The following is a 23667-nucleotide window of genomic DNA, read 5'->3' as shown; positions in this document are numbered from 1 at the left end:
TCCTAGGTACAGTTTGGAAAGACACGAGAGGACAGAGCGAACCGAGAGGACCGAGACGATACGACGCTCCAGCTCGCAAGAGAGTTCGCGACTCGATGGCAGAAGCGCGTCCGTCGATCGGGACGCGGCGACAACCACGACCACGCAGTCCGATAGGGAACACGAGATCGAAAGAGAAAAGATCGCACGAAAACGACAGCAGGAAGATGAGGAGGAGCAGAAGAGGGACGAGGCATCGTGGTCGACGAGAACCAGTAGCAGTATTAGCGGCAGCAGCGCGCATTTTAGCGAGAGTAGAAGCGTAAAGAGGATAGAGCGGGCGGAAGAGGGTATAGGTAGAGAGAACGTGATCGAGGCTAGGGGTATCGTAGATCCACGGACCGGAAACGTGTTGACGGTGGGCGAGGCGATAAGTCTTAGGATCTTGGACGTTAGGAACGGTAGGATAACGTGCTCGAGGGACGGGAAAAAGACGGTCTCGATAGAGGAGGCTGTACGTGAGAAGATTATCGAGACGCGTCTTGCTGATCGTCTGCTAGGTCCCTGCGGATTCGACGAGGAGGGACGTCCGGTGTCTCTGCTCGAGGCGATCCAGCGGGAGCTGTTCGACGCGGAGAAACCAGACGGTTCCGGGCACGGTGATAGAGCGAAGGTAACTTACTCTATAGAGAGTACTCCTGGCGATGAGAGCGTGGTTAGCGTAGCCGATGCGATAAAGGACGACGACGACGTAGGCAAGGGTTCCGGGTTGGATCCGCGCACGGGCGAGCTAGTTACCGAGGATGGCGAGAGATTGTCAGTCGAGGAAGCTCACGCGAGAGGTTACCTGGCGAAACTCGACGTGACCGTGACTGTAAAGAGGAGCGCGTTACCGCTGTCCGACGCGATATCTCAGGGTCTGGTGGACGAAACCCTGGGTCGAGTACTCGACAGGATTACAGGAGAGAGTTACGCCCTCGACGAAGCTGTGGAGAAAGGAATATTGGATCCAACCGGTAGAGAGATCGTGGACGCTAGGAATGATACGAAAGTGACGTTGCTGGATGCGATGAAACTGGGCATCGTCAATTCGAAAACAGGAAAATACATGCACGGTCTGACGATGGAGAAATTGTCTTTGAAGGAGGCACGCCGACGACGATTGATAGTTAAACCGATGACACTTAAGGATTGTCGTGACTCGGAGATAATCGACGAAAGCGGAAAGATTACCAGTCCAGCGCATCGAACGAAATTGACCGTAACCGAAGCGATCGAACGGGGTGTTCTCGATGCCGATCGATTGAAATCGATCGTCGACGCGAAAACCGGTGAAACGGTCACGCTATCCGAGGCATTGGATCGTGGCTTAATCAATCCTAAAACGACCACTTACAGAAACGCGAACACCGACGAGGAGATAGCTATTTCCGAAGCCGTTGAGAAAGGTCTAGTTACCTCACTCGCGCAGAAAACGATATTCGACGTGGATGGCTTCAGAGACCCATTAACCGGAGAGTATGTAAGCTTGAACGCTGCTTTGCTCAAAGGTTTAATTAGTTCCAAATCGGGCGGTAGTTACATTATTGATCCGAACACCGGAGAAACAGTTTCGCTGGCCGAGGCTGAAGAACGGGGATACGTTCGACCGGAAGTTTCCGAGATGCTCAACAGAGGAATCGGTATCGTGGAAGAAGGCAAAGAGATTACTCTTCTAGAAGCTGTTTTCTCGGAGCTGATCGATCCGAAGACGGGTCTGTTGTTAGATCCTAGGACCAAGAAACCAGTGCCTCTCGAGAACGCTATCAAACGTGGTCTGATCACTCCTGATGGAGCTGCTTTGCTCACGGGATTGTTGAACGTCACTGTCACCACGCAAACGGTAACAAAAGTGAAGGAAATTAGACACGAAGATGAAGTCAATAACGTAATTAACGAGCGATCAACGAATAAAGAGCAAAGAGATTCTTCTATGGACACAGCGATGGATGTTGAAGAGTCCTATGAATCTTCTTTGAAGGATAATATTCCCAAAGCAATCGGCACTACCACGACTATCATTGCCAAAGACCATGTAGTCTCTTCTTCAGAGGCGAAATCAAGCACCGTTGTTAAAATCAAAGATTCTTCGGTGATAATAACAAAAGATAACGATAACGTTCAATCATCGAGGACCAGTCGATACAAGGATCCTGATCAAGATCAGGATACAAGTATGATGGGTGATTCTGCCAGGGAAGAAAGCTTATCGATGGAGAAACGCGTGTTTGAACTACCCACCGATGGATGGTCTCTTGCCGAAGCGATCGACCGAAAGCTGTTCGACCCAACCACGGGTCTCTTCATCATTCCGGGAACAGACAGGCTGGTCTCTTTCGAGGAATGCGTGAAGTTGAGCATCATCGATCCTAATTCCAGCTTCGTGATCGATCCAAACAACGGCAGGAAAGTTTCCTTGCTTCGAAGTCTGGAGAAGAACATTCTAGATTCAACCGGTCATTACACTTATCCTCAAAAGATTTCTATGAAAGAGGCGATCGATAAAGGATTCATCATCATGGAGGGTAAAACTCCGGACACTGACATCTCTCAACAGAGATTACTTAGAATCACCAAGATGTCTGGAGAGCCGGACAAGTTGGAAGTGACCCGACTCGACGATCCCTCTATGCAGCTAGAAATCAAAGATTCCGAAACTAGTCACGCGATACCTGACCCGGTGCGGGTGTCGCGAGGTCTGATCTACGATCCAAGCACCGCTCTAGTCATATCCACTGAAACTGGAAAATCAACCGAGCTGATGTCAGCATTGTCCGATGGCACTTTGCCAGTCGAGGTGGTCGTCGTTAAAGATCCTGCGACAGGAAAGGACGTTGGCATAGTCGAAGCCATCCAACGTGGAATCGTTGATTCTGAAACAGCGGAATACAATGTGAACGAGAACAGGAAGATATCGTTGCTCGACGCGGCTAAATTTGGCATAGTAACCGTGCTGGGTTCGCCCCTGGTGCCTGTTACATCCTCTACACCTACTGCAGACACGACTATACTTCATCAAATAGAAATTGAACGATCTTTGAAAGAAACCTCGCCAAGTGAAAGAGACGAAAGTTCGATGACGGGCAAACCCATCTCCGAAACAGATTCTGCTCTTGGATCCACGTCCGTGGTAGATTCGGTGACCGATTTTTCGCCAACAGCAGCGACCAGCGAAGAACCTTCAGTATCTAAAGAAGGCGAAGAAGAGAGGTTCAAAGACAAACCATCTTTCGATCCCAAATACGAAGCAATCGTTGGAGAGACGGTTGTATGGTCAAGTTCCGAGGGTGAAGCGAAGTCAATTGTTCTTCAGAAGATGAGGAAACGAGTGGTGAAGGCCAAGGAAGCTTTAGAAAGCGGATTGATAGACGCGGAAACAGCGGAGATTTTCGAAAATAAAATGGCAGTGGAGGATGGTAAACCAGTGACACTTTCGGAAGCCATTCGCAGCAAGAAGATAGACGCTGGTTCAGGGAAGATCATCGATCCTCAGAGAGGAGACACTCTCAATATCGGCGAGGCTGTTGAGCGTGGAATCTTGGATCCAGTAAGTGCCAATGTCCTGGTACCTCTGGCAAAGAGTTTGTCCATTCCTGGCTTATACAAACAAGGTTTATTAGATCCTCAAGAAGGTAAAGTGGTTCATCCAGAAACTGGTGCTCATTTAACGTTAAAAGAAGCAATTCTCTGTGAAATAGTCGATCCGTTATCCACATTAACCTGCTTTGATGGTCGCACAGAGACTCTTCGCAATGCCATCGAAAGCGACCTCATCGATCCTGAAAGGTCTTTGATAAAGACCAGCGAAGGTGACAGTGTCAATTTGGTGAAGGCTGTCGAGAACAACGTGTTTGTTGATTGGGATAAGGGCCAGGAAAAGATTCCACCTGCTGGTATGACCTTCACGGTGGCTTTGGAACGAGGTTTAATTGATGCAACAGGCAAGGAAATACGTCATCCAATTACGGAAGAACGATTATCATTGGAAGATGCTATAAAGGGTAACTTTATCATGTCCTTACCTTGCCCAGTCAGTTCTGACAGCATGGAAGTAACCAAGGCGCTCGAGGCTGGTCTGATTGATCGCGAGAAAGGTGTTTTCGTTCATCCAACGACTGGCACACCGGTGCGCCTTCTCGAAGCCATAGAATCCGGTCTTCTGGTAGTCAAACCTCCCATAAGCAGCGAAACCGTCACTGTTACCACTGGTGGCATCACAGAGACCGTCACCTCTTATCACACTGTCACCACTAAAAGTATCGATATTTTGTCAGGTTACGCGCTGGTGAATCCAAACGAGGTACGAAACATGGAGACTGGAGACACCATGACCATTGAGGAGGCTCGTCAGAAGGGAATCGTCAAACACGAATTTGAGAAGAAAGAAAAATTCACCACGAAGGACATCAAAATGACCTTCGATGATGCTCTGCAGAAGGGTTTGTTGGATATGAACACTGGTACCTATACCCATCCTTCGACAGGATGTGCTATGCCTATTCAGAAGGCTATTGAGAATGGTTTATTAGAAGATCGTGCAGATTCCACTGTCGAGACTGTTGAGACTCAAAGAATCGATGAGATTTATGATGAGAAGACGGAGAGGTTCGTGGATCCAGAAACGAAGAAGTCTTACACGCTTAAAGAAGCAGTGGAGGTTGGATTGGTAGATCCAAATACTGTTCTTTACGACACCAGGACCGCTGAAACTGTGACCACCAAACAGGCACTTGAAAGAGGAATAATTGACCCTGTTACAGGAAAGACCAAGGATGTCGAAGGACGTGGTACGGTCTCTCTGAAACAGGCTGCAAAATTGGGATTATTGGCTGTTGTTGCTGCACCTGTTCTTGCTGGAAAAGCGGTGTACGATGCTGTTCGCGATGCTTCTGCAAGCAAAGAGAAACATGTTCAAAAGGAGGACACTCGTCCTAGGGAAGAACGCAAGGCTTCTCCCATGGTATCACAGATACCATCGGTGGTGGATGGTGCAGAGGAAGCAGCAGAGAAATTGACAAGCAAGGACAAGATTCAAACACCAAAGGATTCTTTGAAGACACAGGATCAAAAGGAAGCTTTGAAGTCAAAGACTCAGACAGAGGAAGAGCCTTCAAAAAAGCAGGTCCAAGAAGAAAAAGTAGAGAAACCATTACAAGAGGATAAATTAGAGACCCAAGCATTAAAAATAGAAGTAAAAGAACCATCTAAGCAGGATGTACAAGTTGAAAAAGTAAAGGAACTATCAATCTCAGCAGAGAAAGCAATGTCTGAGGAAGATCACGAAAAGGAGCCTGAATTTGAACCTGAAGGAGGAGAAAGGTTTGTGATCGAAGTGACACCCGACTTGACGGTTCGAGATCTCGTCGTTCGAGGAGCATACGACCTTGAAAAAGACAAGTTCATGGATCCAGAAACCAGAGAAGTGATCTCGTTTAACGACTTCGTCTTAGACCTTGGAATATTCGATCCTGATGAAGTGTTGGTGAAGGACCTGTCCTGTAAAACAACAGACAGGTATGTGTCTCTTCGGGATGCGATCGCCAAGCCTCTAGTCGATCGAAATATAGGATACATGGTTGATCCAAAGAGCGGTAAGAAGATCCCATTCTTCGAAGCAGTGAAGTTAGGTCTAATCAAACAGAAACCAGTTATAAAACAACCTGAAATCTCTGCCATTTATGGTACTAGAGAAGGTTTGAGTTTGCGAAGAGCTGTTGAAGTAGGTCTACTTGACCCAACTACCTGCGAAGTTCGAGATCCAGTCACTAATCAGACGTTACAATTAAACGAAGCCATTGAAGTGGGTTTAATCGATTTAGACTCTATCAACATTCGAGATCCTGTAAACGACGAAGTCTCCTCGCTTCAAGAAGCATTGGAATCTGGTGCCAAAATCGATGTTGAAGATGCTTTTGTGAACGGATTGGTTGTACCTGAATCTCGTAAGCCAATTTCTCTGGAGGCTGCTATCAGAAAGGGATTCTACGAAGAAGACACTGGTAAAATCACGGACACGTTGACTGGTCAGTCCATAGATTTAGAAGAGAGTGTACGAAGAGGAATAATCGATGCATTCATTAGTGAATGCGAGGACACTAAAGCAGGAACCTTCCTATCTTTGGAGGAGGCATTGGGTGGCGAATCGAAGCTTTTGGATCCTGGTACAGGTCGCCTTCGAGACACCAAGGCTGGTGAATTACTTCCGTTAAACGTTGCTCTTGACAGAGGTATGATACTCACAACAGGGTTCGTTCCATCTTTGACCGACGTGATTGTCCAAGAATATTATTCTCCAAGAACTGGTCTCGTCGCTAATCCTAGAACAGGAGATGAAACTACCTTGAAGGAAGCATTAGTTACTGGTTACGTTGATGGAGAAACAACGATGGTGAGGGACGATCGCAACGACAGAGTATTGTCCTTGCAAAAGGCTGAAGAGAATCAGCTGATCGACCTCGAGGAAGGAGTCCTGATGTCTCCTCACCCAATGACGTTAGACGTTGCTTACGAGAAAGGATACATCCTCAGCACAGTGAAACCATGGTCGTTGCAAGAAGCATTGGCTCACCAGACTTACGATCCAGAGAAAGGGACCTTTGACATAGAGGGGGTCAATTACACCCTTGAAGACGCTTTGGAGAACGGTTTAATCGCCAAAGATAGTCCCTCCGTAAAAGATCCAAGGAACAGTGAGATAATTTCTCTTGGCGAAGCCATCAAGCAGGGTCTCATTGACCCTAAAACCGGCACAGCCATCGATCCATCCACCAGTTCACCATTGTCCTTAACCGACGCCCTTGATCGTGGCCTGATAGTACCTGCCAAACGCAAGATTTCCTTGCCAGAGGCGGTTTTCAAAGGACTGTACGAACCAGCCACCGGTCGCTTCATCGTTCCAGAGACAAGGGAGAAATTACCGACCGATCGTGCCATCAAGGTAGGCGTAATCGACCCCAGTACAGCGGTCGTGGTGCATCAACCACACGGCAAGGTGATCACTTTCAACAAAGCCATCAAAGAATCGATAGTCGACCCGAAAACCGGTACGGTGACAAACGAGAAAGGCAAGCCGGTAGACTTCCGCGAGGCGCTGGAACACGGTTTGCTTCTGGAGGCCCGCAGACCCATGACCTTCAGCGAGGCCATCTCTAAGAGGATCCTCGATGAAAGAACTAACATGTTCCTGGATCCTCAGTCGGGCGTTTACCTGAGTTTGCTCGATGCTATCCAGAGGAATTTGATCGACGCCGATTCGGTGACCGTGAAGGATGGCAGAAGCGGTTTCCGCGCGAGGATCTCCATGATGGAGGCCATAAGAACGGGATACATCGATGGATCCACTGGTAAAGTGAACGTCACTCCTGAATCAACGATGTCCTTGCAAGAAGCTTACGAAGCTGGTCTCATAGTCGATCACAGAGCAGCTGTTTCTCTTCAGCGAGCGATACATCAAGGATTGTACGACGAACAAACTGGGAAGATCATAGATCCTAGCACTGGAAGAGCGGTTACTCTGCACGAGGCAATGAGGAACTGTCTGATCAATCCCACGCTTCCCTGCTACTGGGACCAACGAGCGGATAGATTATTGTCCCTTGCTGAAACTTGCCGAGCCGGAGTGATAGACAGACGGTCGGGAATGTTCAAAGAGCCTGGAGCTAACAGATCCGTGTCCCTGTCTTTGGCTTTGCAACTGGGTCTGATCATCGACATCGAAACTGCGGAATTTAACGTCCACCAGGCGATCATGATGAACATTTACGACCCTGCGTCCGGAAAATTCACCCATCCGTCGACGAACCAGAAGCTCACTCTAGCAGATGCCTGTCGCACGGAGCTGATCGATCCCATGGGTTCCATCATCCGGGATATTCGATCCGACAAGTATCTGCCACTGTGTGAAGCTGTCTCTTCATCGGTGATCGACGATATCAAAGGTACTTACATCGCGGTACCGGAAGACGAAGAACCGATGGATCTCCGCGAGGCTGCTAACAGAGGCTACATCGTGCCTTCGAAATTCCCGCTCAGCATCGAAGAAGCAGTGAACTGTGACCTTTACAGAGTTCAAACTGGTGTATTCGTTGATCCTCGCACCAGTGAGTGCCACGATTTAGCTCGTGCATTGGATGTAGGCCTCCTTGACCCTGATACCACCGCCCTGAAGGACGCAACCACTGGACAAATAACGTCTCTGTCAGCTGGCATCGAAAGTGGTTTGATAGACGTGGCACGTGGTCGAATCGTGGACTCGAAATCGAAACGAGGTTACCCTATAGACGTAGCTCTGGAACGTGGCCTCCTAGTCACTCTGGAGAAACCGCTAACTCATCAACCAGCGCGACAAAGTCTCGCACGCAAAGAGGAACCATCTCGACAGGAGTTCACCCTCCAAGAGGCAATTGATAATCATCTCCTCGATCCAAACGCTGCTGTGATCAGAGATCCAAGGCACGGACGTTTCGTAACAATTAGCAACGTCCTGGCTGACGGTATCCTCGATCCATCCGTCAAAGGAACCTTCGAGTCTGACTCGGCTAAATCCGACAGCAAATTGACTCCGCGATTCGTTCGATTCGGAGACGTCGAGGTCTACTTCCTGAAACCTCTGACATTCGAGGAAGCAACGGAGAAAGGATATTTGTCCGTGGAAAGTGGAAAATTGACGGATCCGAAGAGCGGAGAGCCTGTTACTTTGAAAGAGGCGGTCGATCTCGGTATCGTCGATTCCGACTCGGCGTTGATTAAAGACACGAAGAAGAGGAAACTGGTGAAGTTATCCGAGGCGTTTAGGAAAGGCCTGATGGACGCTGAGAAAGGAAACGTATTAGAGACCGAAACGTCGAGATTGTATCCATTGTCGAAGGCGTTAGAGACCGAATTGTTGATCACACCTAAACGAGGTCTGTCTTTCATAGAAGCCTTGGAGTTTGGTCTTTACGATACCACTTCCGGTCGTTTTAACGATCCATTCCTGGTCGCGTCCGCGTTAGATCGTAAACCAGCCACGTTGAAGGATGCGATCAATTCAGGTTCGATAGATCCGTCCAGCACGGTGATCAAAGAACCCGGGACCGGTAAAATCGTTAGTTTGTTAGAGGCGATTAATAGCGAGATAATAGATCCTATAGCGGGCAGGCTTATCGAAGATCCATCGGGAAAGAAGGTGGACTTCGCGAAAGCCCTGGAGCAGGGTTATATTCTCACCGCAGAAGCTAGGGTAAGTGGCACTCTTTCTTGCTTCTTCTATCTATTCTTTACTGTATACTTAGTCGTTCTATACGACGTTTATTCTACCCTTAAACTTTCCTTTCCTCGCTATTATTTCTTTTTTTAATTTTCATTTTGTTTTTGCTAAAAAATCTTCTCACTTTTTTTGTCTTTTGTTTCATGTTTTTTCTTTGTTTTTAACCCTTTCAGCGTTACGTTTGAAATATTCAAAAATTAATATAATTAATAATCCTCGGTAAGATAAAAGTATAAATTATATTTTTAAAATATTTCACCGCAATATTCTTCAGATTCTTTCTTTAATTTTTCACCGCTAAAAGGATTAACTTATTTTTCTCTTTTTCGTTTCTTTTTTTTTTTTTTTTTACTTCTAATTCCTTCAATAACCGCTTGCCAAAGGTAATGGATCGTTATTGTACGCTTCGATGCATCCGGTCGTCTATCGGTCTACGTGTGCGACGATAGTCGGCCACGATCCTGCGAACGCACATTACAGTGTATCCTACTATCGGCGTACTTGTCGATAGCAGCAAACTAGCAACAGAGCAAAACAGCAATCGTTAACAAGAAGCACCGTCATCAGAACTTATCATCCTGCATGGAGCCCCGTAATAAGAGCGTGCCACGATACGTTTAGAACAATGAAAATAAGAGCCTCGAGTCGAGAACAGATCGCCTTCTTTTGACAGCATGTCGCGGATAAACGATCAAGGAAACGTGTAACGCAAGAACGAAACCTGCTCTGTGCACAGCCATGACCAATTATAAAAAGAAAACAAAAAAAGAAGCGATTTTCACGTGGGGCGCTCCTCCCTTTTAATTATCCCATTTTCGTTCACGCTCGCATCACACCCCAAACTGCGCACGTCATTCTCACTATATCTTTCACGTAACAGGGGGCTAATGTCATACTAAAAAAAAAAAATGATATACACGAAACAACGATAACGTTCGTAAGATAATGTGTGATTTTAATCGATTAACTTGAATGTAAATATACACGTATCACCGATTTATCTTTCGTGTCGCCTGATCGCATCGGCAATGCTAATTCGATTCATAGATTTATTAATCTATCGTTTAACCTGAGTTAATGGTTACTTGCACGTTGGTTAATTAACGTTTCAACGCTATCCTTCGATCAATCTTCCTTGGTATTATTTATGAAACATCGATGAGTTAATCGTTAAATTTAGCATGGAAAATGATAGAAGAAAAGCGTGAAACGTTAACAGGAAATCTGTATTTAACGTGTACCGTGACAAAGAGGAAGTAAATCCATTGGGGGTAATTAACGAGAATCAAATCCACAGCGATTAGTCGTTCAATGCGTAGCCACGTGTTACGTGTGATCGCATGCTTGATCCTTGTATAGACAATCGGGTATCTATTTCTATATTTCCTTTTCATATTCTTGTAAAAAGAAATTGTAAATATTAAAACTTTAATGGGTACTTAGAACGCTCGGTTGCCCGTGCAAGGTTTAACACGTTGAATGTGCAGTACGGTAATAATTGCAGTTATTCGAATTAGAAGATCATCAGCATTCAACGTGTTAACAGGTTACCATCGAACGCACATGCCGTCATACCACTGAAACCGTTTCCCATAAATACATTACAATAATTCATCGAAGTAACGGAAAAATTATTCTGTTCGATACGATGCTCGTATATATTGATTTAATTCAGTTCGATTATTATTTACACAGAGGTTTTTCATTTCTTTTTCAGGTATTTATTTACGTTCAGTTTTAGCTCGATCCTGTTTCTTTCTAGCACGAGTTTGCGGAAATCTCTGAGCACGTGTAGCATAGCTCGACACACGTTGATACTATTATCAATATATACATATATTGATAATATAAATTATTTATACGATTATATATCCTGTAAGCGCGAATTTATCCCAGTATCCCGTTTTCATCTATCGTTATTATTATCACTCGTCGTCATTCGACCCGATCGTTTTCTTTATTTTGCTTGTGAACGCGTCTAATTGACGAGAACGCGGCTTGTGTCCTCGTTCGCTTCCGAGACTGCATAGAAAAAGCCACGTACAGGACAAATTATGCAGTTCGATTACTCGCTGCAGATCAATTTCTAAAAAAACTGTGTTTTGTTTTTTCCTTTTTTTTTGTTTTCTTTTTTTTTTTTTTTTAATTGTTTACTTATATAACGTGTTACGTTTACGTTCCAAGTGTGTGTATGTGTTTGCATGCGTGAGATACGTTTTTTTAAGCTTACCATGTCTCCTGTTTTTAATCTTACCTCGTTACAGGGTGACCGCCATTGGTAAGAGGGTGGTTTTTCGTTTCTACTTGTTACTTAATAGAGCACGTTAGAATAAGTAATTTAATGCGCAGCCAGCTGGCTCGTAGCGATCGATACGAATTTGCATGTTTCCTTTTTGTTGCAAATCATTGTAGCAAGCGGTCGAAGAGAAGTACAAATTATGCGACGAAACGTCCTCGAGGTTATTGCAATGGATATCCGAGGTCGAGGACAAATTGGCCAAGCAAGACAACGTGAAGGAAGATATCGACGAACTTCGAAATCAAATAAACGCAATGAAAGTAAGAACGATTCTAAAAGACTGAGGTACTAAAAGGGTTAACGAGAATTGGTACTAATTTGGAAGTATACTTTCAGGAAATCAAAGAGGATCTAGAAGCCCATTCTCGTCCCGTCTCCTCTTGTCTCGATCAAATTCGTCAGGTGGTCCTGACCGGTAGCAATGTACTGTCCAGCGAAGAAGTGTCGACTTTAGAGAAAAATGGTCGGTCCTTGAAGACCAGGTTCGACAGAGCCTCGGATCGTACCGAAAGAATGGTGAAACGTTTGATAGCTGCCAGAGACGAGTTGGTGAAATTCAAGTCAGTCCTTAAATCAAGAATCTTCTCTTTCATTTTTGCCTTCGATTTTTCAATAATCTAATTCTTATTCACAGGAACGAGTTGTCGACTTTCTCTCATTGGCTGGACAACGCAAGACGCGTCCTGGAAGAAAAAGAACACTCCCTGACCGATTTGAACAGGTTGAATAGCAGCACCGATGCCACTCGCGATTTCATCAGCGACGTTATAGCCCACCAGGCTGATCTTCGATTCATCACAATGGCTGCACAGAAGTTCGTCGACGAAAGCAAAGAATTTCTACACGTTTTAAATGAATTCCGAACCAGTTTGCCACAGAGATTGCCTCACAAAGAGCCCGCTGCCAGTCAGGACTCCCCTGTACGCGGCGAGGTCTCCATTGTCACCGCTCAATACAAAGATTTGCTTTCACGCGCGAATATGTTATCTGACAGGCTGTCTGGCGTTGGAGGAAGACAGAGAGATTACCGTGAATCCTTGGAGAAAGCGAGAAACTGGCTGAAGGAAGTGGAACCGAAGGTTCATCGAGCCATCTCTGAAGCAGTCGCAGCTGAACCTAAACAGGTTGAAGATCAATTGAGCAAAGCTAAAGCGTTAAACAACGAGATGCTTGCGAATGAACGACTGGTCGAGAACGTCAAAGTGACTGTGGAGGCTCTTCTGAGATCCTTGGATGGACAATTAACGCCAAAGGAAGTCGATGAACTGGAGGAGCCTGCAAAGGCATTGGAGGACAAGTACAAACAGTTGACCAATGCTATTGGCGAGAAGTGTCAGGAACTGGATGCTGCGTTGGTTAGAAGTCAGGGAGTGCAGGATGCACTGGACAGTCTGGTGCTTTGGTTGAACAACATCGAAGGCCAATTCAAGTAAGTATACAAGGTTCTCAATTTGTCAGATTCTTAGTTTGTACTATTCAAGCTAAGCTCTTGTTTTTGTAGAAACATTCAGAGACCAGCGAGTTTGCAAAAGGAACGTCTGGAAGAGCAACAGAGAGATCAACGACTCCTTCAGGCGGACTTGGACAGTCATCGTTTGAGCGTGGAAGCTGTAGCGAGTAGCGCACGTGATTTGCTCACGAATTCGAGCAACGCGCGAATCGCGAAGCGCATAGAGGGCAAGCTGAAAGATGTCCAGGGTAGATTCGAGAAACTGATGGACAAGTCACTGCGCCGGGGTGAATTCCTCGACGAAATCGCGCAAGCTCTAGGCGACTTCTTGGTTGATACGACGAAATTCGATAGCTGGTACGCTCACATGATCGAAGCTCTCGAATCCCGAGACTTGAGCAAGCTCGACGTCGCAGAGTACGAGAATAAAATGGCGAGTCTGATGGACAAACGCGAGGATCAACGGGCCAACTTCGAAGACTTGATTCGCAATGGAAAGAGCCTGATTTCAAAGAAAGACGTCACTGATGTTGCTCAGATCAGAGACAAGATCAAAGCCCTTGAATCTCAATGGAAGGAAGTGAACAATTTGATCGATGAGAAACAACGACTGAGCAAATCCAGGGCAGAGCAACTTACCGCTTATGAGAAGCTTCGCGATCAAGTCATCGACTGGCTGACTCGCACTGAACACAAGGTGCAGGGACTTGAACCAGTAGCCGTCGATTTGGAGAAGTTGAAGAGACAAACTGATGAATTGAAACCTATCCAGAAAGAGTATCGCGATTATGGCAATACCGTCGACAAAGTAAACGATCTTGGAATCGCGTATGATGGTTTGCTGAAGGAACGTATCGAGAGTCCAACTCGTCGTCGTGGTAGTACTAGTCCGACCAAGAGACCAGGTACATATTAGTCGTCTTTTATTTTAACCCCTCTAACATAATAGATAAGCCCCTCTGCTTAATAACATTACATTTTCTTCATTACATTACACTCATCCCCATCTGATCATAACCAGTAAACTCGTCTACACTCATACATTTTTTTTTCTCATTTTTTTTTTGTAGTACGACGAATGTCACAAGACGGTCGCTCACCATCTCCCGCTAAATTGTATGCTGCTCAAAGTCCGGTCTCTCCAGGTGGTAGCAGCGGGTTCAGCAGTCGCCGCTCCAGTCAGGATGGTTTCCACCTGGAGGACTTGTCGCCAGTTCAACAACAACTTTCAGAGATCAATAACAGATACGGATTGCTTGGCGTTCGACTGACTGACCGACAAACTGAATTGGACAATGTGAAGGATGAACTGAGAAGACACATGGACAACTTGAAGACGCTTTCTCAGTTCCTGGAGAAGGTAATTTGTTATCCTGCAGATAAAATGAAACTTCTATTCATTGAAATGTTAATGTCTACTTTCGTTTGTGTAGATTCAACGACAGATACCAAAGGAGGCGATGCCAAGTACTAAAGAAGAAGCAGACAAGACTGCGAGACAGATCAAGACTGTTATTGAAGAAATGTATGAGAAACAATCCTTGCTCGACACTACTCGAACCCAAGTGCGTGATTTAGTTAGACGTAAGAAGGGAGCTGCCGGTGTGGATAGATTGAACGACGAGATGGAAGACGTGACAAATAGATGGAAATCCTTCAGCGAACGTTGCAAGGATAGGATAAAGTTCCTGGACGACGTTAAAGACTTCTATGATACGTCAGAGGGCTTGGCATCCTGGCTGGGATCAAAGGAGAGAATGCTGGGTGCATTGGGTCCTATTTCAGCCGATCCCAGAATGGTTGCCAGTCAAGTGCAACAGGTTCAAGTGTTGAGAGAAGAATTCCGTACTCAACAACCTCAGCTGGATCACTTGGTCCAAGTCGGAGAGAACATCCTCAGCGTTATTGACACTGATTCAACTGACGGTCAAAGAACAAAGGCCAAATTATCATCCATCTTGGATAAATGGGCTGATCAGTTAGCTCGACTCGACGAAAGGGCGCAGAGTTTGGGAGACGCGGTTGATACCAGCCGCGAATTCGACGCGAGTCTCAATCGTTTGCGCGACGCTCTGCAGGCGATATCAGACAATCTCGACGAGCTGACCCTTGAGAAAGATCCTGAAGATCAACTACGAAAGATCGAGAACCTTGAAAGACAGCTGGAAGGACAAAGACCTTTATTGGCGGATGTTGAGGCATCTGGCGAACAGCTGTGCGAGGTCTTGAGCGATCCAGCTTCTAAATCCGAGATCCATGGAAAATTGGCCGCAGTTGGAAAACTGTACACCAATCTGCAGAAGAAATTGGACCACAAGAAAGCCGAGATCGAAGGCAATTTGCGAGATGGAAGACAATTTGAAGCCTCCTGCACTAAAACCTTGGGCTGGCTTGCCGATGAGCTTGGAAACATGTCCGAGAAGTTGTTGGTATCAGCTGATCGAGATATCTTGCAGCAGCAACTCGATCACCACGAGCCTATGTACAGAAACGTGATGGGTAAAGAGCACGAGGTGATCATGCTGCTGAACAAAGGGAGAGACATGTTGACTAGATCTCAGAAGGTCGAGAATCGGTCACTGCAACGGGACTTGGACAAAATGCAATCGCAATGGGATCGTCTGAAGAAGGACATGATGGATAGGCACACGAAATTACAGACTTGCGCGGAACACTGCAAGAAGTATTACAAGGCGCAAGACGCGTTCCTGCCGTGGCTGCGACAAGCTGAAGACAAACTGGAATGCTTGAAGCCAGCTTCCTTCAAACGTAAAGACATTGAGAAACAGCTGAAAGAATTGTCCTCGTTCAGAAACGAGGTCTGGAAACATTCCGGAGAATTCGAGAACAATAAAACTCTTGGTGAGACCTTCCTAGGGGCTTGCGACATCGACAAACAAAATGTTAAAAACGAGCTTGGCGCTATGAAGACCAGATGGGACAAATTGAACAATGGTAAGCGTAATCGGTCATGGTTTCGTGAACTTTTAATCGTGTAACACGTTTTAATAAATTGACGGATGTTGTAGATTTAACTGCGAGAACACAATCCCTGGAAGACACCGCGCGACATTTGATGGATTTCAACGAGAACCTACGAGAACTGAGACATAGCTTGCAACGTTGCGAGGATAAATTGGCATCGCACGACGCTCTTGGAGGAGCGGCTAAAGACCCGAAACTTCTCGATAGGATAAAGGTAAATAGTCTTAAAAATCACCTGTCCATTGACACCCTTATTGACTCTTCCTCTCACCATCACACGCTATGTATCATTTTTTGTTTCAGATTTTACGAGAAGAAACGACAAACCTAAAGAAACCCTTGCAGTACGTCAAACAACAGGCAAACGACCTGGTGAACAAAGCTCGTGAACAAGGAGTCGATGCAACGCATCTGCAAGACGAAGTAGACAACCTGAGTGATAGAATCAATGATCTACAAGCGAAGTTGGACGACAGATGCAACGAATTACAGAGTGCAGCAACTGCAGTTGCACAGTTCAACGATCACGCGAAAGCAATTGGTCAACAAGTGACCAGTCTAGAGAAGGAACTGGACTCGATGAGAGCAGCAGGCAGGGAAATAAAGATCATTAGAACTCAAATAGAAGAAACTACGAAAGTGATGACCAAAGTTACCCGATTGTACGAGGAGGTGACTGGTCTGGAGAACCTTGGAGAACGTTTGGTAGATTACGGTTTCGCGGCTGATGCTGTGGCGACCAGGGAACAAGTTGCCAGCTTGAAACGACAAGTCGGAAAACTTGAAGATCGCTCGAGGGACCGTCGCGACGAGTTATCAACCACTCTCGACAGATTACAAGAATTTTACCAAGCCCACACAAGCGTTATCCATGAGATCGACGCCGCAAACGAGCATGTGAGGAGATTCAAGCCAGTCGGATCAGAAGTCGAATCCATCAAGGTACAGCAAGAAGACTTCCGACTTTTGAAAATCAATAAGATCGAACCTTTGGCTCGTGCCGTCGAAGAATGCAACGTTCTCGGTCAAGCTTTGATCCAAACTGCCGGCCGTGATGTGAACACCAGCAATATCGAAAAAGATGTCGATAAGATGAACGAGAGATGGAACGATCTGAAGGACAGATTGAACGAACGCGACAGAAGATTGGACGTAGGATTGTTGCAATCTGGAAAATTCCAGGAAGCTCTGGAAGGTCTCCAGAAATGGTTAACAGACACAGAAGAGATGGTTTCCAATCAGAAACCACCATCGTCGGATTACAAGGTGGTTAAAGCACAGCTGCAAGAGCAGAAGTTCTTGAAGAAGATGCTGATGGATCGACAAAATTCGATGTCGTCTTTGTACAACATGGGTCAAGAGGTTGCAGCTGGAGCGGATCCTAAGGAACGAAAGATGATCGAGAAGCAGTTGACAGAATTGGTAGGAAGATTCGACAACCTAACGGAAAGTGCTGCTGAAAGAATGGAGGCGCTCGAACAAGCAATGGGAGTGGCTAAACAGTTCCAAGATAAATTGGTACCATTGGCTATTTGGTTAGACAAGACAGAGAAACGTGTCAGAGACATGGAGTTAGTGCCAACCGATGAAGAGAAGATCCAGCAACGTGTTTCGGAACACTATACCCTTCACGAGGACATATTGTCAAGAAAACCTGACTTCAGCGAGCTTACAGAGATTGCCAGTCAATTGATGGCTCTCGTAGGCGAAGACGAAGCTGCTACTCTGGCGGACAAATTGCAAGATGCTGCTGACAGATACGCTGCTTTGGTTGAAAGATCAGACGCTCTTGGTAGTTTGTTACAACGATCGAGACAAGGTTTGCGCCATTTGGTTCTCAGCTATCAAGAACTGCAGGCTTGGATGGAAGGCATGGAGATCAGATTGTCAAAGTATCGAGTACTGGCAGTCCACACCGAGAAGCTTCTTCAGCAAATGGAAGATCTTGCTGATTTAACCGAAGAAGTATCCACCAGACAGACTGAAGTGGACAGCACCACGGATGCTGGATTGGAATTAATGAAACACATATCCAGTGACGAGGCCCTTCAATTAAAGGACAAGCTCGATTCTCTACAACGACGATTCAATGATTTAGTCAGCCGTGGTTCTGATCTCCTGAAACATGCACAGGAATCTCTACCATTGGTCCAACAGTTCCACGACAATCATAATCGCTTGATGGACTGGATGCAAGCGGCTGAATCGGCTCTGCAATCCGCCGAACCACGCGAGGATGAGATTGTACGATTGGAAATGGAAATATCAGAATACAGACCAGTGTTGGATAAAATCAATGCCGTTGGGCCACAATTGTCTCAATTGTCACCGGGCGAAGGTGCCGCGACCATCGAGGGTCTGGTCACCAGAGACAACAGGCGATTCGATGCCATCGCGGAACAGATTCAACGAAAGGCTGAGAGAATCCAGCTCAGCAAACAACGTTCGCTAGAAGTGATCGGTGATATCGACGACCTCTTGGAATGGTTCCGCGAGGTGGACAATCAGCTGAGAGAAGCGGAACCACCCAGCAGCGAGCCAGAGATAATCAGAGTGCAACTGAAGGAGCACAAAGCTCTGAACGATGATATATCCAGTCAGAAGGGTCGCGTCAGGGACGTGATCTCGACTGCGAAGAAGGTGATACGCGAGAATGGTCAACACGAGGACACATCCACCATAAGAGAAAAGATGGAGGATCTCCGAGAAACGATGGAGATCGTCTCAGGTCTTTCCGCTGACCGACTCGGAGCACTGGAACAAGCGTTACCTCTGGCCGAGCATCTGCGCGATACGCACATCGGTTTGGTCAGCTGGTTGGAAGAGGCCGAACAGCAGGTCGCCATGCTTCCTATGCCCGCTCTGAGGCCTGACCTCATAGCAGCTCAACAGGACAAAAACGAGCTTCTCATGCAGAGCATCAACGAGCACAGACCTCTGGTAGAGAAATTGAACAAAACTGGGGAGGCTCTGTTGAAGCTCGTCAACGAAGAGGAAGGGATCAAGATACAGGACATCCTTGAAGCGGACACAGCCCGATACGCTGCCCTCAGAGCTGAACTGCGAAGCCGACAGCAGACTCTGGAACAGGCGCTTCAAGAATCCTCTCAGTTCTCGGACAAACTGGAGGGTATGTTGCGTGCTCTTTCGTCAACCGCGGATCAGGTGCACGGCGCCGAACCTATCAGCGCTCATCCTGGTCGCCTAAGGGACCAGATGGAGGAGAACATTGCGTTGGTCGACGAACTGGCTCAAAGATCCGAAGCGTATGCTGCTGTGAAACGAGCTGCCGACGACGTGATCAGCAAGGCTGGTAACAGAGCTGATCCAGCTGTGAAGGACATCAAACGGAAGTTGGAAAAACTGAACAAACTATGGAGCGACGTGCAGAAGGCTACCAACGAGCGCGGACACACTCTGGACGATGCTCTGGCGATCGCGGAGAAATTCTGGTCCGAGCTGAACGGAGTAATGTCGACCCTGCGAGAGCTGCAGGATGCTCTCGCGGGTCAGGCACCACCCGCAGCTCAACCTGCTGCCATTCAACAGCAACAGGTCGCCCTTCAGGAGATCAGGCACGAGATCGACCAGACGAAACCGGACGTAGAGCAAGTCCGTGCCTCTGGGCACGAGTTGATGGGTCTCTGCGGCGAACCGGACAAACCGGAGGTGAGAAAACACATCGAGGACCTGGACCAAGCCTGGGACAACGTGACCGCGTTGTACGCTAGACGCGAGGAGAACCTGATCGACGCGATGGAGAAGGCTATGGAGTTCCACGAGACTCTACAGAATCTTCTGGAGTTCTTGCAAGAAGCCGAGGAGAAGTTTGCTCGGATGGGACCGCTTGGAAGCGACATCGACGAAGTTAAGAAACAGATCAAACAGTTGGCCAATTTCAAAGCCGAAGTAGATCCTCACATGGTCAAGGTCGAAGCTCTGAACAGGTAACATAACTCGCTTCTTTCTCCCTCCCTCCACTTGAGAATTTGTTGATTAATACACGAAGTCCAGGAGTGTTGAATCGCGTTTCACTTGTACCGGTACACCTTCTCGCGCGGTTTCTCCCGTTTTTGTTCTCTGAATAACGCAAGACCAAGCCCCTGATGATGGTAACCAGCGAGATTCTAATCCCAACTTCTTTTGTTTTTTCCGCGCCGGTTCCTGTGAACGCATTAGGAGTCTGACAAGGCAAGTCAACCTCTCTCTGTGTTGTTGCTGTAGTTAGAGCATGGCTTAAAACTCTTTACATCGTACAACGTACACCGAGTATACGCAATAGATCCCAGTAACAAAATGTCGTAATACCCTCCAGTTGACGATCGAATAATCGAAAATCCTTAACTTTCGATGATTGATTGAAATTCGAACGGTCCGTTGATCCATCGTTGTATTTGCCTGCCTGTCTGCCTGCCTGTGGATCGTGACGTGCCTGTTTTACTTACATAGATCATGACTTTGATCGTGGATTCGACGATGGACGCGAGTTGACACGTTTTACCTTTAGGATTATACTTCCTATGGTTTGTTGTATCTCTCCTATTTCCCGTAGATTCGTCGATCCAGTATTTATTCTGACTAAACGTAAGAATATAGGGTACCCTATTTAAAAAAACATCCCCGTGGTGTACGCTTTCTCACATCGACGCGTACAGTTCGCGTTCAAGCGTCCAACGCGAGGCGATTTTAACATCGTTAATGATATTTCAGGCAAGCTGCAGAGTTGACGGAGAGGACGTCGTCGGAGCAAGCGGCAGCCATCAAGGAACCATTGGGAGCGGTGAACAAGAGATGGGATGGTTTGCTCAGGGGTCTGGTCGAGAGGCAAAGACTCCTGGAGAACGCTTTACTGCGTTTAGGACAATTCCAGCACGCGCTTGACGAGCTGCTTGTATGGATCGAGAAGACCGACGACACTCTGGACAACTTGAAGGCGGTGGCTGGTGATCCACAGGTAATCGAAGTGGAACTGGCCAAGCTGAAGGTGTTGGTCAACGACATCCAAGCGCATCAGACCAGCGTCGATACGTTGAACGATGCCGGAAGACAGTTGATCGAGGATGGTAAAGGAACTGCTGAAGCATCGACCACGGCTGAGAAATTGGGAACCTTGAATCGTCGTTGGCGCGACTTGCTGCAACGTGCCGCTGATCGTCAACGAGAGCTGGAAGATGCTCTCAGAGAGGCGCAGTCCTTCACTGCTGAGATTCAGGATCTTCTGTCCTGGTTAGGCGACGTGGACAACACGATAGTGGCCTCGAAACCGGTGGGTGGTTTACCAGAAACCGCCTCGGAACAATTGGAACGTTTCATGGAGGTTTACAACGAGTTGGAGCAGAATCGACCGAAAGTCGAGACTGTTCTTCAGCAGGGTCAAGAGTACTTGAAGCGCGCCGACTCTAGCAGTGCCGGTGGACTGAATCACAATTTGAGAACCCTGAAACAACGATGGGACAACGTCACAGCTCGTGCCAGCGACAAGAAGATCAAGTTAGAAATCGCGTTGAAGGAGGCTACCGAGTTCCACGACGCGCTCCAGGCGTTCGTTGACTGGCTCACGAACGCTGAAAAGATTCTAACCAATCTGAAACCAGTGTCGAGGGTAATGGAGACTATTCTTGGCCAAATCGAGGAACACAAGGCCTTCCAGAAAGACGTCGGTGTTCATCGCGAGACCATGTTGAATCTGGACAAGAAGGGCACGCATCTGAAATACTTCTCACAGAAACAGGATGTGATCTTGATAAAGAACCTGCTCATAAGTGTGCAACACAGATGGGAGAGGGTAGTTTCCAAGTCTGCAGAAAGGACGAGAGCTTTAGATCATGGATACAAAGAAGCTAGAGAGTTCCACGATGCTTGGTCCAGTTTGATGAATTGGCTGGACGAGACTGAGAAGACCCTGGACGAGGTTGCCATAGACGGTGGCCTCGGTGGTAACGACCCAGAGAAGATCAAGGCTAGATTGAACAAGCATCGTGAATTACAGAAGGCTCTTAGCGCGAAACAAGGTACCTACGATATAACCATGAAGAACGGTAAGCTATTGAAAGACAAAGCGCCAAAGAGCGACGAGTTCGCTCTGAAGGAACTCCTAAACGAGCTGAAGAACAAATGGACCACCGTTTGTGGTAAATGCGTGGACAGACAGAGGAAGCTCGAAGAGGCACTGCTCTTCTCAGGCCAATTCAAGGACGCGATTCAAGCGCTTCTTGAATGGCTCAGTAAGTCACAGAAGCAACTGGCTGAAACTGGACCTCTTCATGGTGACCTGGACACTGTGATGAACTTGGTAGAACAGCACAAGACATTCGAGAAGGATCTCGAATCTCGTGCTTCTCAGATGGAATCGGTAATCAAAACTGGTCGCGAACTTCTGAATAAAGCACCCGAAGACGCGTCTGCCATTGGATCTCAACTGGCGCAGTTGAACGACCTGTGGGACACGGTCACAAGGTTATCTTCTGCGAAGACATCTCGGCTCGAGGAAGCTCTGAGAGAAGCTGAACGCCTGCACAAGGCTGTTCATCTACTTCTCGAATGGCTGAGCGATGCTGAGATGAAGCTGAGATTCGCTGGACAGCTGCCAGAAGATGAACAAGAGAGCAGGAACCAACTGATGGAACACGAGAGGTTCCTGCGTGAATTGCGTATCAAAGAAACTGAAAAAGATCAAACATTGGAATTGGCTCATATGATTCTTGGTAAAGCTCATCCAGATGGTGCTGCAGTTATCAAACACTGGATCACCATCATCCAGTCGAGATGGGAAGAGGTGTCCACTTGGGCACACCAGAGGAACCAAAGACTGGAGAACCATATGCGAGGACTTCAGGTAAAAAAATCAAATCAACTATAAATCAAACGTTTTTCTTACATCGTTCCTCTTTCAGGACCTCGATAACCTTCTGGAGGAATTATTATCGTGGCTGGAAGGTTTGGAGAACACTCTGAACGCTCTCGAAGCTGAACCCTTACCAGACGACAAAGCTACTTTAGAAATGTTGATAGCAGACCACAGAGAGTTCATGGAGAACACTAGTCGAAGACAAAACGAAGTCGATCGTGTTTGCAAAGCGAGACAGATCAAACCGGTGAAAGATACCAAGAAGATATTGAAGGCTAAGTCACCAGCACCGACGTACGTTTACATTCTTTCGTATCTGGTTATCTTTTCACTCCTAGTCCCAAGATTTTTTAGCGAGTTCCCTAGATCGCCAAGGATCGCGCTCGTCGATAATCATCGAGGTAGACGAACTCGTCACTGAACGATACTTGATTTTGCTTCTCGATCTTAATTCGAAGCAGCGTATTCTCTTATCCAATGTTTGTTTTCGTTTGCGTGCGCTTTTTAAACGTTTGGAAAATTACACTTGCCCGTGCATGTGTTGCGTTTGATTCTTCTTCTGTCGTACTTGTACTTCCTTTTTTTTTACATTTTTTTTTCTGTGTGATCGATCAACGAGGACAACTGGAACGACAGAAAGGTGCGTTATCGAGACAAGTAGCAAAACGATCCGTCGTCGAGAGATTCGAATCGGTTGATTTTTTTTTTTTTTCAAGTAGTAGCATGGTATGTGATAGCGTATCTTTGATCCGGAACACACTTGAAGCGCATCCAAGGCGGACACTGTTACAAGCATAACGAATAGGCCTGCGTGTGAATTA

The 23667-nt window shown here is 46.7% G+C and overlaps 1 protein-coding gene across 41 annotated transcripts in view; it reads left to right on the top strand.

Annotated features, from left to right (window-relative positions):
* shot (dystonin-like protein short stop) overlaps positions 1–23667 on the top strand; it is a 70209-nt gene that overhangs the window by 36263 nt on the left and 10279 nt on the right. For 27 of the 41 annotated variants that reach the window (XM_076688742.1, XM_076688747.1, XM_076688744.1 and 24 more), the window contains 12 exons: positions 7–9238; positions 11678–11824; positions 11901–12124; positions 12199–12993; positions 13066–13919; positions 14085–14374; positions 14448–15969; positions 16044–16213; positions 16303–19946; positions 20179–20190; positions 20710–22834; positions 22893–23140. In XM_076688742.1, the coding sequence (XP_076544857.1) occupies positions 7–9238; positions 11678–11824; positions 11901–12124; positions 12199–12993; positions 13066–13919; positions 14085–14374; positions 14448–15969; positions 16044–16213; positions 16303–19946; positions 20179–20190; positions 20710–22834; positions 22893–23140 (19263 nt within the window). The remainder of the gene's footprint in view (positions 1–6; positions 9239–11677; positions 11825–11900; positions 12125–12198; positions 12994–13065; positions 13920–14084; positions 14375–14447; positions 15970–16043; positions 16214–16302; positions 19947–20178; positions 20191–20709; positions 22835–22892; positions 23141–23667) is intronic. The other 14 variants (XM_076688760.1, XM_076688758.1, XM_076688759.1 and 11 more) reach the window with 5 other exon arrangements.

This window comes from Osmia lignaria, chromosome 6 (genome assembly GCF_051020975.1).
Source record: "Osmia lignaria lignaria isolate PbOS001 chromosome 6, iyOsmLign1, whole genome shotgun sequence".
NCBI classification, from domain to species: domain Eukaryota; kingdom Metazoa; phylum Arthropoda; class Insecta; order Hymenoptera; family Megachilidae; genus Osmia; species Osmia lignaria.
The sequence above is the reverse complement of the archived record's forward strand: the minus strand, read 5'-3'. Positions and strand labels throughout refer to the sequence as shown.